Genomic DNA, 14,848 nt, shown 5'->3' with positions numbered 1-14,848 from the left:
ACTGAATCCTGGTGGATGTGGGGACTGAGAGGGGAAGGGGGCGCTGCAAAGGATGGCTGTGCAGCTCTGAGCAATGAGTTAGAGGAGTGCTAAAGTGAGACCAGAGGCTGATGTAATGTTTCTTTAGGGCTTTAGCAGCTCTAGGATGTCCTGGGTTAAAGAATGCTTCTTCTCCAAAAAGAGAGAGCGAGCTTCTCCTAATCTGCCTCCTTTCAACAGCAGGAACAGTCTTTCTGAGCTCCCAGGGTCGTCTTGTGAGAGGAGCACTCGGAGCAAGGCCCAGGACCAGGAGAGCTCTGCTTGCTTCGGGTGCTGCACAAGGCCCAAGGAGGCCTGAAATGTTGGTCCCAAAGCAAAGGGGACAGAGGCAGTGGTGCCAGCAAGGAAGCGGGAGGCGGAATCCCAGCTGGACGGGGGAGGAGAGCTGGGGCACAGGCTTGGCACTGGAGCCCCCCCGCCTGTCAGCAGCTGCCCCTGGGCCAGCTCCGGAAGTGCACAGCTGGCGCTAGCGCTGGCGCTGGAGCAGAGCGGCGGCAGCGGGGGCGGGAAGGAGAGCAGCGAGCGAGGCCGGAGCAGGCGCTGGCGCGGAGCTGCCGAGCAGCGAGGCGAGCGCAGGGGCGCGAGCGTGTGGGCAGAGAGCCGGGCTGCCCCCGAGGGGCTCCTCGAGGGCGGCAGCAGCACCCCCGGCCGCCAGCATGCCCGGGCTGCCCGCACAGGGCGGCGCCGGCGCCGGCGCGCGGAGGGAGCGCGGGCCGCCGCGGAGGCGCGCGGAGGGCGCCCCTGAGCTCACAGAGGGGCCCCGCGGTGCATTGTGCTGCGTTGTGCTGCGCGGTGTTGCGTTGTGCTGCGGGGCAGTGCGCTGCTTTGCGCTGCGGTGCGGTGCTTTGCGCTGCGGTGCAGTGCAGTGCGGTGCAGTGCGGTGCGGTGCTTTCCGCTGCGGTGCGGTGCTTTCCGCTGCGGTGCGTTGTGCCGCGCCGCGCCCCGCAGACGCCGCTCCGCGCGCGCGTTGCTCGAGGGCGCCGGCGGGGGGCGGCTGCTGGCGACGGGCAGCATGGTGCGAGCGCGGGGGGCGTCCGGCCCCGGGCGTCGCCTGCTGCTGCTGCTCGGCCTCCTGGCGGCCCTGCGTGCCCGGGACAGCCGGGCTGCTCCGCGGGCAGCGCCGGGCCCAGGTAGGGCGGGCGGGCGGCGACGGAGGCAGCGCCGCCCCCGCACGGCGCGGCGCGGCAGCCTGGGGGCCGCGGGGCCGGCCGGCGAGCGGCCGGGGCGGCCGGGGGCGGCGGGAGGCGGCGGCGGGGGCCGGGAGCGGCTCGGCGAGGCTCGTGGGGCCGCGGGGAGGGGGGTGCGCTGGGGGGCGCCGGGGGCGAGAGCTGTGCCTGGAGCAGCACCTGGCGCTGGGTGACGGGAGCTGTCGTCCCCGCGGGGGGTTGCAGCGGTGCCCGGCGGCGATGGCGATGCCGGTGCTTGGCCGGATGCGGGACCGAAGGCTTGGGAAGATGCTGGAGGTGAGTCCTCAGGGGACCGTCCCTTCCCTGGCAAGACCAGAAGCATGCCTTTCCTGGCGCCGCTTTGGCCTTTCGCTGGCCGGGGAGCTCTTGTGCCCGCGCAGTGTAAACGATCCTTCGTGTCCTGCGGTGCTGAGGGTTCCCCCTTTGCAGAGTGCTGTGCGTTAGAGAGCTCCCTGGAAGGAGGTGCCGAGGGCCCGTGTGTTTGTCCTGGGGGTGCTTGGGGGCTCTGGGATCGCGCCTTGACAGGAAATTTTAAAAGGTGCCAGGTGGCAGCCAGCAGGTCTCCCCAGTCCCTCTGCAGCTGGGGTCTTTCGACCTGCATGTGCACCCAAGTGCTGCCGTGGTCCCCTTCTCTTCAGTGCGCTTGACTTCTGCAGAAGGATGTTGCAGCCTGTAATGTCAACTTGTCTGTGTTCCTGTAGGCAGTGGTCTTCCAGCTTCTCAGCTGAATCTGGTTGTTGAGCATCAGGGGGATGCCAGGGGTAAGTGGTCAAGGTTGATTCACTTCATGGAAGGAGCCTTTGCTTTTTGGTATTTTGTTCATGTGACGTTGGACGGAGTAAGTCCTGGGCCAATTCTTAGACACACAAAAGAGCAGAGGGGAAGTTGGGAAGGCTTCTGAGATCTGCGCTGGGAGCTTTGGTGTGCAGAGTGCTGTTGGCGAGCTGCTCTGATGCTGTGCTGCTTCCAGTGCCTGCTGCAATGGGGTTGAGCCTACAGCCTGTGTGAACTCCAGGGCGTCCTTTCCCCCAGCAGCTCCATGCCTGCTTAGATTTATGCCCATATGGTGGCACTGCAGGCAGCCGCTAAGTGTTTGCAAGATGCGCATGAGTGGAAGCGTGGTGTAATTATATGTTCCCTGTCGTTCACCACCATTCGAATCAGAAGAAGAGTGTGGAAATATGTACCGAGAACTGCTATGTGAACCCATGCGTGTTTGGTTACAGACGAGGCTGTGGTTAATGGTTATTCCGGTTCTCACCTGGATCCCGTTGCTGAGGCTCGGGGTCTTCCCAGGGGTACGTAGTCACCTTTTCCTTACCTGCAAGAATAAGAACGTCCTTTGTAGTATGTAGTTCACGTGCAGTTGTACATCATGCTTCCTCTTCAGGTGGTCCAAGAGTTGTTGAGCCTCGCAGGGGTGCCAGGGGTAAGTTGTGAGCGTTCCTTTACTTTGAGAGCTGCCAGGTGCCAGGCAAAAGGTGACGCCTGCCCCTCCACAGCTCTGAGACTCTCGACCTGCTAATATGTCCCATGTCATTGCCTGGCCCCCCTTCCATTCAGTGCAACTGCTGCGTGGAGCAATTTGTACCAGCTTGTAAGGAAACCTTGTCACCAAAGTGTTGGGTTTGTGCTCTGCCTATAGGCGATGGTTACCGAACTTTTCAGCGGTATCCAGTTCTCGTGCCTCGCGAGGATCCCCGGGGTAAGTAGTCAAGCTTTATTCACTTGACAGAATAAGCTTTTGCCTTTGAAAATGTTCTTCATATGGCATGGACCTGAGCAGGTCCTTGGCTGCTGCTCAGACACTCCCAATAGTAGAGTGGGACTTGGGTGGCCTTCAGCTATCTGCCGCGGTGTGCTTTTCCTTGGGAAGGCTTTGTACCCATATGGTGCCTGTGCAGGCACCCTGTCAGCGTTTGCAAGATGCTTGTGAGCAGAAGGGCAAGACAAGTGCCTTGGTGTAATTATGTGTGCCCTGCACATTCACTCCCATTCCGATCTGCGGAAGTATATGGCAGCATATATATAACGGGAGCTGTTCCCATCTGTGTTTGGTTACAGATGTGGCTGTGGTTGATGGCTATGCCGGTTCTCGTCTGGATCCTGTTGTTCAGGCTCAGGTTCTTCCCAGGGGTACGTAGTCACCTTTTCCTTACCTGCAAGAATAAGAACGTCTTTTGTAGAATGTAGTTCATGTGCAACTGTACATCGTGCTACCTCTTCAAGTCATCCGAGAGTTGTTGAGCCTCGCAGGGATGCCAGGGGTAAGTTGTGAGCGTTCCTTTACTTTGAGAGCTGCCAGGTGCCGGGCAAAAGGTGACGCCTGCCCCTCCACAGCTCTGAGACTCTTGACCTGCTAATATGTCCCATGTCATTGCCTGGCCCCCCTTCCATTCAGTGCAACTGCTGCGTGGAGCAATTTGTACCAGCTTGTAAGGAAACCTTGTCACCAAAGTGTTGGGTTTGTGCTCTGCCTATAGGCGATGGTTACCGAACTTTTCAGCGGTATCCAGTTCTCGTGCCTCGCGAGGATCCCCGGGGTAAGTAGTCAAGCTTTATTCACTTGACAGAATAAGCTTTTGCCTTTGAAAATGTTCTTCATATGGCATGGACCTGAGCAGGTCCTTGGCTGCTGCTCAGACACTCCCAATAGTAGAGTGGGACTTGGGTGGCCTTCAGCTATCTGCCGCGGTGTGCTTTTCCTTGGGAAGGCTTTGTGCTGCTCGCAGTGCCTACTGCAAAGGCCGCAGGCTTGCTGGGGTGGAGTTACAGCTTGCGTGAACTCCAGGGCATCCTTTCCCCCAGCAGCTCTGTGCAGGCTTCAGTTTGTACCCATAAAAATCTGCAGAAGTATATGGCAACATATAGATAACGGGAACTGTTCCCATGTGTGTTTGGTTGAAGCTGTGGCCGTAGGGGATGGAGATCCCTCTTCTGCTCTGGAGCCTGGCCTGGAGACTCCGAGACATCATGGAGGTGAGCAGTCAGCAGATACTCAGTAGGAAAAATAAGCATTTCTTTTCTCGCTTTGTTGTGCCCTCCGGACGATGCCAAGGTCCGCAACAGCCGTGCCCTGCTGGCAGGCCAGAGAAACAGTTAGGGGTAGCGCTGGTTCAGTCTTGCACTGGCCAGTGGGCTTCTGTGCATGAGGAATGTAAACGATCCTTGTTGTCCTCCGGTGCTAAAGGTTCCCTGTTTGTAGAGTTCTGGCTTCCTTGGTGTACATTAGAGACCTCCCCAGAAGAAAGCACCAAGGGGCTGTGTGTTTGTCCTGGGGTGCTTGCGGGGTGTTGGATAGTGTGTTGACGGAGGATTTGGAGAGGCGCCAGGTCCCGGGCGGCAAGTGGCCCTGGCCCTCCTGCAGCTGGGAGACTCTCAACCTGCGTGTGTCCCCCCATTCCCCTTCCAGTCACTGCAATTCACTTCTGCAGAAGAGTGTGGCAGCCTGTAATGAAAACTTGTCTATGTTTGCTTACAGGTGTTCCTATAGGCAGCGGCCTCCCAGCTTCTCATCTGGATGCCATTGTTGTGCCACAGGGGCATGCCAGGGGTAAGTGGTCAGGACTGATTCCCTTCCAGGAATGAGCAGGATTTTTCACTATTTGATTCATGGGCCATGTAGCTTAAGTCCTTGGCCGATGCTCCTAGATGCAAAAGAGCCAAGAGGGATTTGGGAGGGCTTCAGAGATGTGTCCCGGGGTGCTCTGTGTGGCCAAGTGGTGTTTGCTAGCTGCTGCAACCTTGTGCTTCTTCCAGTGCCTGCAGCAAAGGCAGCAGGCTTGTTGGGGTTGAGTTTAGAGCTTGTGTGAAGTCCAGGGTGTCCTTTCCCCAAGCAGCTCCCTGCATGCTTCCATTGGTACGCAGATGGTGCCTGTGCAGGCGCCCGGTAAGCATTTGCAAAATGCCCAGGAGTGGAAGGGCAAGACAAGTGCCTTGGTGTAATTAGAGGTCCCACGCTCATTTGCTGCCATTCCAATCTGAAGAAGCCTACGGAAAGTACTAGGGCATCGGAAGTGTTCTACAACAAGGCGGGAGCAGCTTTCTGAAGAAGACTTTTGTCTCTGGTGTGTGGAGATGATATGCACATCTCTGACATGCTAATTAAATAAACCTTTGTGGATCCTGTGAGATAGCCTCACTTCCCCCACCCTGCAGCTCCCAGGGATTTTGGAGCTTTGCCATGTGGGGACTGAGGCGGTTTTAACCCCACTGAGCACATGTTAGCAAGCATGACTCTTAATCAACTCGATCTCCTGCTGTGTCTGCATCTCAGAACTTGCAGGGAGTCCCTAGAGGCCCTAGGCACAAAAGGTGCACCGAGTGGGATCCCTGCTGTGAAAGGAGGCCCAAAGCGATGCCCTGATTCAGGGGTCGGGCAGGAGGGAAGCTTGTCCGTCCTTCTGCATGCTGTGTGCCTGAGCAGTGCTGAGGCTTTCCCTCTCTCTGATTCTTCATAGTGCTTCCAAGCGTGTCACAGCCTGGAGAAGCCCCCCGCGGCAGGAAATACGCCTTTTTTCCAACGCGCCAAGGTACTGAGCAGTCTTGCAGGGGTGCCTAAGTGAGAGATGAGTCCTGGAAACGTGAAGCATGCGAGTTGTGTTTGGAAGAGGAGAGGGCAGAGGAAGGGGAGGTGCTGCCTGTGTGGGAGAAAAGGCAAAGGGAGAGAGCCAGGTTCAGGTGTCTCCTTGGCCGCAGGCGGACGCAGAGGAGCCCGTTCTGCCTGCTGGGCTGGGGAGTGCCGCCAGCACAGTTAGGGGTGGTGCTGGTTCAGACTTTCACCGGCCGGTGGGTTCTTGCCCATGAGACGTTTCAGTGAACTTTCTTGTCTGCCGGTGCCAAGAGACCAGAATCAGCGATAGTAACACCACGGCATGTAAAATTGCCTGGGAATCCCAACCACACAGTGAGATTATCAGTCCTGCAGAAGCCAGGCATGTATGGGATTGTCTCCTTTCCTCCAGGCCTTGCTGGTGACAAAGATGCCGAGGCTGCAGCTCATAAAGGCCGACAAAAGCAGTGTTTGGTCTTCACTGCAGCAGTCTCGGGTTCGTTGCTGTTTGGGGTACTGCTGACCTGTAAAGTCGTTTCCCTGCTGAGGAAGAGAAAACAGTGAGTTGTTCTTTTCCAACGTTCTTTAGTACATGGCCGCTCTTAGCAACGAAGCATGTGTAGGGATGGTATGGTGGAGTGCCTGGTGAGCTGTTGAGAGGACTCTGTTGAGACGTCTGCTGTAAGCTTTCTTAGGTGGACTCTTCCTTCCTGGCAGTGAGTACTTTTTCCTGAAAGCCATTCTCGTTGTTGCAGAGAAGCGGTACCAGCTAATCTTGCCGCTGCCTCCGACAGACAAGAGCCCAGTATGGAGGAAGGAAGAGCAAAGCCCGGAAGCAAAAGAAAAAAGGATGAGTTTACTATAGAAAATGAAAATCTCAACAACAACTCCAGTCAACTTCCGATGCCTATTCCAAACAGAATAATAAAATACGTGTACATATTCCTAAGAGAATAAAAAACCTGTTGGGCTAAAATGTTGCAAGTCCTTGGCTGTTTTGGTCCTCTGTGTCTGGGTGTAAGGCACAGCGCTTACGGCAGTGTTGGATGAGGGAGAGGAGCTGTCAGAGAGTTGCCCTCCCTCAAGGGCTGCCCTCGGTCCCCTCATCACTGTAGTTTCCCAGCTTGGGCTGTCCTTAAGGTGTCATTCATTCGAAAGGGGGAGTGCAGATGAGCCTCGGAGCCCAAGTGAACTCACTGGGACTGCTCCGCTGAATCCTGATGGATTTGGGGACTGAGAGGGGAAGGGGGCGCTGCAAAGGATGGCTGTGCAGCTCTGAGCAATGAGTTAAAGGAGTGCTAAAGTGAGACTAGAGGCTGCTGGGTGTTAACACAGTGGTCTTCTGTGCACAGAAGCTGAACGTCTCCAAATAGAGGAAAGTGAGAGGGGGCTGGTTGGGAAAGAGAGGAAGGCCATGGGAGGAAGGTGGAGCCCCAGCACCTGCAGTGTCCCTGGGGAAGCTCACGTAGCCCTGAGAAACCTGGTGAGGGAAGGGCATAGGACAGGAAAGGCAAGCGGTGAAACGAGCATGTTTCTCAGGTGGCCCTGCAACCCTTTGCCTCTGGGATCAGAAGAACCAGCTCCTCCCTCTTCCCTGCATGTTCTTCAAGTGCTGCAGGATTTGCTTTGCATGCTGCACTAAGGGACTGGCATTCAAGCGGCAGTCTCCTCTCACGAGGCTCAGGCAGGTAAGGCCTAGGAACACCACTCCGGAGAGCGGCACTTCTCACAGGAAGATGTCCAGGCATTGGGTCTCAAAGCACAACCCGCCCAAACCAAGGGAATCCTTCCCGCGCTGGCTGTGAGCTGGCAGGCAGAGGTGGTTGTGGTGGCTCCTCAGCACAAGGAGAGGCAAGGGGAGGAAGGAGCTCAGGGTTATGCCACTGGAATGGGCCTCCAGAAACACGTAAACCAAAGCCTAATCCTAATTCTGCCACAGGCTTCTGGAGTTAGCCCCCTAGCTAACCCACTGTATCTCTCTATGGGGAGTTTTATTGTGTTCTGCCTTGGTACAACATTAAAATGGCTATGTTTTGTCTGTTTCTAATTTGGATGTGACAAAGCGTGATTTCCTTATTTTCTGAGGTCTTAATTGCCTTCTTGAATCCTTTCTACAGTAGGTTGACATATGTAAATTGTAAATTAGTAAATTCCTATTACACTAGCTTTCAGTAAACTAGCTTTTCCTAACAGTACCTAGAAGGTTGATATACCTTTTATGGTATATAATGTTTTTTTTACCATTAGCATGACTTGCTTACTATTATTTCTCGTATCAGCATGTGTCCGATAACTTGTACTAACCACAAAGATTGTGTAGTATCATCAGTTTAATTTTGCTCTTTGTGATTGATTAAGAAAATAATGACATTTTCTTGTGGGCCAGGGATACAACACAACTGTCCAGCTGGGGTTGAGGTTAAGAAGTATGGACTCAGTCCCCAGATCTGCCACATGTGTGCTTCGTGACTGTGGACAAGTCATTTGATGTTTGTTTCTGCAGTTCTCCCCTTGAGGTTGAGAGGATAGTAATATTTTGCTGCTAGCTGAAAATATTGTGAGAACATATTAGCTTCAACTGTGTTCTGTTGGAGGCTAGCTGTGTGAGCTCTTAAAATATTTTTCTTCTCTTTTTTTGTTAGAAAAGTAACTATGTTCTTATTCCAACTCAGGATTAAGGAAGCTGTTTGATAAGTCTGGTAGGCCCCGGTTGTGAGAAAGGGGAAAAAAGCTTTGCTAGTATTTTTTTGGGATGTGACTATATGAGCATTACTGAGAAACTCGGCAGTGCAGCTGGCCAGAAGAAAGTAAATTCCAGCTCCCTAGAGAGCTTCAACGTTTCAAAATTTGGCTTTGTTGTTTGGAGTGAAACTAAAAATAAATTGAATCTTTATTTAAAAAGAAAAAAGTCCTCAAGGTCTGGCTGAATGCCCTGAAGTCATACCTGAAAATCCACTAAGGGCAGAGAGTTTTTGAGATCACATGCCAAGGCTTCCAGACTGTGCGGAGGAACTTAAGTTTTTCTCCCTAAAATTTGACAGGTAGGTTAGCAAGTGGACAAGTAATAGGAAGTCTAGCCTTTCCAAAAGAAACAAGGCTACTTTTTGTCAGACTTTTGTTGAAATCATATTTTGTCTCAGGAATGCTATTACTTTGATGAATTGACACTCACCACCACCTGTACTTGCTACCTTGCAGGCCGTACATTTCTATTTAATTCAAAATAAAATATTTTAGGTAAAAATGAAATACATACGTATTCTTCCACAGTGGGGTCTCTCTGCCTTTAGTTCCCATACCATTAGAAGTATGTAGTCTGCTTCAGACTGGTACATGAACTCTTTTTGACCGGCCAAGCGCCTCCTCAGAAGAATATGTAGTGTGCAGGCAGGCCTTGTGATATCCAGCGATTTCTGCTACTGTTGTCATTTCTGTTGGTTCCTGAGCAAACTAAGTTTGGAAAATCATGTTCCTGATAAGCATCAAAGTTTGTCATTCCTCTAAGCAAGGTGAGTAAGTTTCAGTGTTGACCTCCAGAGAGGGCAACCAAACACATTTATATTTGGTGATCTAGCTACATCCTTTATACAATAGTGAAGGACTGTTGATATCAGTATGTCTGCTTAGCATATAAGCTGTGGCGCATGGAACTTGATGAAGATAATGTAAAACTAACCAGAGCACCAGTAGAAAGACAAGGATGTCAGCATTAGATTCCTCATCCTCTGTGCCTGCTAGATCCATTACCTGTCTGTGAATCTAGATTTGTTTTATGTAATGACACAACTGAGATGTATTATGTCATACTGCAGAAATTTAATGCCTTTATATTTGTTTTTGTTAGGATTTGGAATGGAAACATTCTGCTGAGTGGCAGCTTCAATATTACAAGTTAATATTTGCAACTTCCTTAGAATTAGTGAAGCACAACGGATAGTGTAATATCCAGTATAGTCTCAGATGCAGAGAACACAAACATTACAGACTTTACAAGCCTGAGAGCTTAATTTCCAGAAGGCAAAATGTTGGTTTCTCCACAATTAGACAGAGCTGCACATGAAGATAATACTCCAAAAGAAAAAAAATGTGCAGGTATGTCTGATGAAGTTAAGGAGCCAAGAATGAGGGAGACAGAAAGTCGGATAACTACTTGGGATTTACAGACCTTCCTTTGGGAGGAAGAGAAGGACTCAAATGCAGAGCGGGAGACTATGTGGACAGTGCATTATCTACTATTTATTCTGAGAATTTCTGCCCACTTGAAAAGAAGACTTTGAACTCTAAACTACCACATAGCACACTGGTACTCTCCAATAGCATAGCTCCACGATACTTGTACAGAAGAAATGAGTCATTAAAGAGTAACATGCAAGGCATAACGAACAACACAGTAGTTAATGAAGTTGTTTTCAAAACATGTACACCATGTTAATCAAGACATTTCAGATGCTAGTCACAGCCTTGGTTCTGGAGCTGCCTGTTGCAGCCTACAGCAAAACAAGGCCCAAATGGTTCCTCCTGCCAAAGGGGGAGAGTGCTGGAAGTTGAAACACCTCTTGGACAGTTGATCAGCTCAGTTAATCAGGAAGATTTGTTTACTGATGTGAGACAGGGACTGAGACAGAACTAGCACTATCACAGTCTGTCTCTTCAGGAGAGGATCAAGAAAGCTCTGGCTTGAGCTAGGGATCTCAGATGACTGTTGCATTCTCAAAGAGTAATCCATCAGCATCTGCAGACAGGTTTTCTTGTAATCATTAGATAAGCAGCACACCTGTGTATGAGTATGGTTAGAGATGTATTTATTTCCTAATGAATGCCATAACATAAAGTACAGCATGTCTGTAGCAGGTAGAATTTTCAAAGTCATGCAGTGTTGATGGGGCATTCGTTCTCATTGAAACATCTGGAGTTGTATACATACATAAGGAATTGCCTGATTTCAGCTATAGAGGAAAGTTAGGTGGGAATGAATAGGAAAGAAAAGAAACCCAGCAAAAAGAAGTTAGAAAAGAAACACAAGGAATGAATCCACTGAGAGAAGATTAAGGTATCTTTTAGAGAGAGGAGGTCATTCATTTCTTTTTCTGTGATGATGCATGCACTTTACCTAGTGATTTATAAATTAGAAGTATTAAGTAGTGCTTGTGGCATGGATTGCCTTCTGCTGGTAGAAGCCCAGTTAGACTTCTTCCATCTGGAGTTTTCTTGAAGCAAAGAAGACAAGAGCTCTGCCAGAATGGCCTAGACCATGCTGGCTGGGGCATTGCCCTCCTGCTACAGGTTCAAAACATTTCAGAAAGTGTGAAGTTGCTGTATTCTCTATTCTCTATTACCTGATCTTTAAGTTGTTATGTAAGCAATGCAATATGAACTGTAGACACTTATACCATCTTCTGCCTATCTTTCCAGACCAGCTTGTTTTTCAGGATGTAGGAGCATGTATTTGGGCACTTGTAGATGTGCTGGCTAGGTTTAGACACCGTGAGAATGATGGTCATCCAGGTGAAGGTGTCATCCAAGTGATGCTGGAGAGCAGACAGTAGGAATTGCTTTCTGGGGCTGCGATTTCTACAGAACACCTTCAACTCCTTTAAAAGACTTTGAAAATTCTACCAAATAACTCTCTGGGCCTTTTGTGAACCCCTTCCAACACATGAAATCTTTTACCAATACATACTTAAGTTCATGAGCTCATTGTGGACAGTGGAAAATCAGTAAACAAAACTGGTATTAGTTGGTAGTCATGGCTAAGAAGCCAAGAATTGAATTTTTGCACTTAAGATGCAGTAAAAGTGCATAACCCAAACCAGACAGGCGTACCTTTGCTCAAAAACCTTGCTCTGTGCTGTTTGTTTCACTGAGGACCTCTTGGCTATTCATGAGGCTCCAAATCTCATGTTTACACAAACATTAAAATACACACAAAAGTCAAGCTGTAGGTTCTGCCTAGTAACCTAGTGTATTACGAGCATCACATCTGTCACCCCCTGTTCCCCTTGCGTTGCAGTCAATGAATAAACCCAAATGCCTCTTCTCTTATGGGAAGGAAAGGAATTCATTAAACACAAATGGAGAAAAAAAGCCTGACGTGCTTCCAGTTGTTTCCATTTTAAAGCAAGCAGCAGGAGGGCTGAAAAGAAAGAGATCTCCTGGAAGGAACCCTGCTGCCTGCCATGTTAGAGTGATCTCATCTGTATTTCTGCTGGTTTAGAAATACTGTTGTCCAGCCTATGCTGCCAGCTGGCTTCCTTGTTAGTCCTGGGACACTAGTAAGGAAGAGAATGGAGGAAGTCGCCTTCAGCTCCATCACATCAGAAAAAAATAATTCCTCACTGAGCAGCGAAAGACACTGTTACAGAGGAAACATAGGCCTTGTTTCTAATGTTATGTTTGAATCCCTCCCACTCCTCATACAGGGGAATGGAGTCCTAATGTTGATTTTATTTATTTTTCCAGCCATTTCAAACTGCACTGTGGGCTTACTCAAACCTAGCTAAGTATAAAGGGGTGTGGCGGCATGTTATAGCATAATTCATAACTTCTCACAGTGGAATATATTTTCTTTTTCCACAAGTCACTTAGATGAGAGTTTTCTTTTGGGATCAGAGCACTGCCTTCAAAGAGCTCCTGTTGTAATAGCTGGATATATTACAGTTGTTGGTTACATGGGCTGAAGCTGTCTGGTGTTTGCTGTGGCTCCCAAGACCAAAAAAGTGCCTCACACTCTCTCCTTCAGCACTGAAATGATGAGCTGAGCAAGTTTTTTTAGAAATCAATAGCTCAGCTGCTCTGATCTTCCTGCTATTTGAACAACATTTTGGAAACAGGTCATGATTGCAGATGTGCCTGCAAAGCTGCCACCTGGGGCCTTGTCTCCTGCTCTTTATGCTGTTTAAAGCCTCATACAAAAGGCAACATGACTATAAATGGAGGGTAATGCTATTGCACAGGGATCACTGGGGATGCTGGATTTGGATACTTGGGCACAGACTGAATAACTAGAACAATGAAGGTAAAATGAAAGAAACAGCCGTTAAGTTAATACAGGGATTTTTTTTTTTCTCTTAAACTGAAATACAGCCACTGTGTACAAAAAATAAAAGAAAGCAGCCTTCTTAATGTCAGCTTGTCTGAAATAAGCATTCTGGGCATAAAATAGGTAAATCATTCCAACTAGTAGTCAGTCTAATGCATTACTCTGCTTGTACAATTATGTGCTAATGCCTGGATATTTTTCAGCAAACATCTTTCATCCATCTGTTGTCTCTTATTTATATTTAGTTTGGAAGATTTTTAAGAGATTAATCACAATGCAACAATTTATGTAGCTTTAAAATTTACCTTATCAGCAGCTTTAAAAGGAAAATCAGATATAAATAATCCTTAAACATACTTATTACTTGTTTCATTCAAAAGTAGAGAAAACTATAGAGGATACTAAATTTAGTCAGACATAATAAATTAGACTAAGAATTATCTGTCTATAATACCATATTTGACTAGACCTGTTGGTACATTTCTTATATTTTCAACACCAAGATGTATTTCTTATTATTTTAACATGTGAATTCAGTGTGTGTGAGCATGCATCAGCTAGTACCTGCTACAAGCCATCAGTAAGGTGGATTATCTCTGTTTTATTTGTATACACACACACACACACACAAATACCTATCTGCCATGCCAAACATCCTGGTACAGGGCAGGTAAACATCAGGTAAAATTACTGTTACTAGAGAAAAGTGAATATTAAATGATTGCACTTAGCAAAGAAGTACCTATGAAATGCAGTATGTACGATATGGACCACAAGATGGATAATAGTATTTGTTTAAGTCCAGTTTAACACCAACATAGCAATTACAAAAAGTCCTTAAATTGGAAGGTAAAACCACACAGTGCCTCACATCAGTATAGTTTCAGCTTATTTTATATCATTGTTGCTTTCAGAATCTATCATGATGATGAAAGGTCAATGTATTTTAGACTATAATTGCTGCAATATCAACCGAATTTATGCTATTGGTTCCCTTTCCTCCTCCTCCTCCTCTTCCTGGTAGACAAGAGTCAATATTTTAATAGTTAATTAATACAGTTCCTTGTTCTTTGCAGGGAATGGTTGAAATCTTTGAGAATGGCTTTGCAATTAACCTGTTAGAAGTTCTGTAGCCCTGCAACATAGGAATAAATGTAACCTGATCACTAAGAAGTACGTTTTAAAGAGATATATGTGGTTTTATCAGCTTGCTATCCCATTAAAATGATAGATAAAACTGTAATTTTTGACATTCATTTTTTTGGTAGCCCTCTTGGTGCACCTTGGGACTTAGGCTCTGCAGTGTTAAGAACTTCAGCAGCACATCAGGCCTCTTTACCTTTTTTTAAAATATTCAATCAAAAAAAGGAGGGGGGAAAAAGTAATAGGGTTTTCAGTGATGACATGAAATTGAAAGGTTAATCTAGGTTATATCTCTTCCTTCAGTGTCATACGTATGTGATATCTTAATCTGATATAGACTTTTTATTTCTGAACTTTCAAATAGTGGAAAACCAAAGATTCTATGCTACAATATGTTAGACCAGGAAAACAAGGTCACTCTATTCCTAGTAGCGAACTGAGCTTGTCTGCCATTTCTAGTGTTAGCCATAAAATGCATATGGCTTGTGTAGAGAACTAGTACTAAATGCAGCTTTCTCTCGACATTGCTGCTGCTGCAGACCTGCTACTGCCAAGGTGTGTCGGGGCAATGCTGCACCGGCGCCCCCGGGAGCTGTCCACGAGGTAAACAGCCTCGTGCACCTGCAAGGGGTGGGGTGGGGTGGGTGGAAGGGCGCCAAAAGGGCGGAAGGTCGCCTCTAGGGAAACAGCACGTCTGGCACGAACTGCACGTACACATTTACCATCTGCGCATGAGCAGGAGACCCCCAGATGCCCCCAGCCTGTTTTTGGAAGGTTCCGAGAGGGCGGACTGCGCATGACAGTTAATCTGCATGGGAGGCGAGGAAGCACCTCCCAGAGGCGGGCAAGAACCTATAAAAAACTGCAGCCTGCGTAAGTGGGGGGTTT

At 48.7% G+C, this 14,848-nt stretch overlaps 1 protein-coding gene across 3 annotated transcripts; it reads left to right on the top strand.

Annotated features, from left to right (window-relative positions):
• Nucleotides 1-701: 701 nt before the first annotated feature.
• On the top strand, nt 702-6,754 carry LOC135323700 (uncharacterized). Of its 3 annotated transcripts, none has more exons than XM_064497897.1 (12): nt 702-1,169; nt 1,928-1,987; nt 2,453-2,524; nt 2,617-2,655; nt 2,872-2,931; nt 3,291-3,362; nt 3,710-3,769; nt 4,134-4,205; nt 4,708-4,779; nt 5,687-5,758; nt 6,191-6,338; nt 6,534-6,754. In XM_064497897.1, the coding sequence occupies exons 1-12, from the start codon at nt 1,052-1,054 to the stop codon at nt 6,733-6,735; spliced, it is 1,047 nt and encodes a 348-aa protein (XP_064353967.1). In that variant the 5' UTR covers nt 702-1,051; the 3' UTR covers nt 6,736-6,754. The 3 variants fall into 3 exon arrangements, with proteins under 3 accessions (XP_064353967.1, XP_064353966.1, XP_064353974.1); XM_064497896.1 differs by having other exon boundaries at nt 2,593-2,655; XM_064497904.1 differs by lacking the exon at nt 6,191-6,338 and having other exon boundaries at nt 2,593-2,655.
• The last annotated feature ends 8,094 nt before the right edge of the window (nt 6,755-14,848 follow it).

The sequence above is a fragment of the Dromaius novaehollandiae genome, chromosome 1 (assembly GCF_036370855.1).
Source record: "Dromaius novaehollandiae isolate bDroNov1 chromosome 1, bDroNov1.hap1, whole genome shotgun sequence".
Lineage (NCBI taxonomy): Eukaryota > Metazoa > Chordata > Aves > Casuariiformes > Dromaiidae > Dromaius > Dromaius novaehollandiae.
This window is presented reverse-complemented; position numbering and strand designations above follow the sequence as displayed.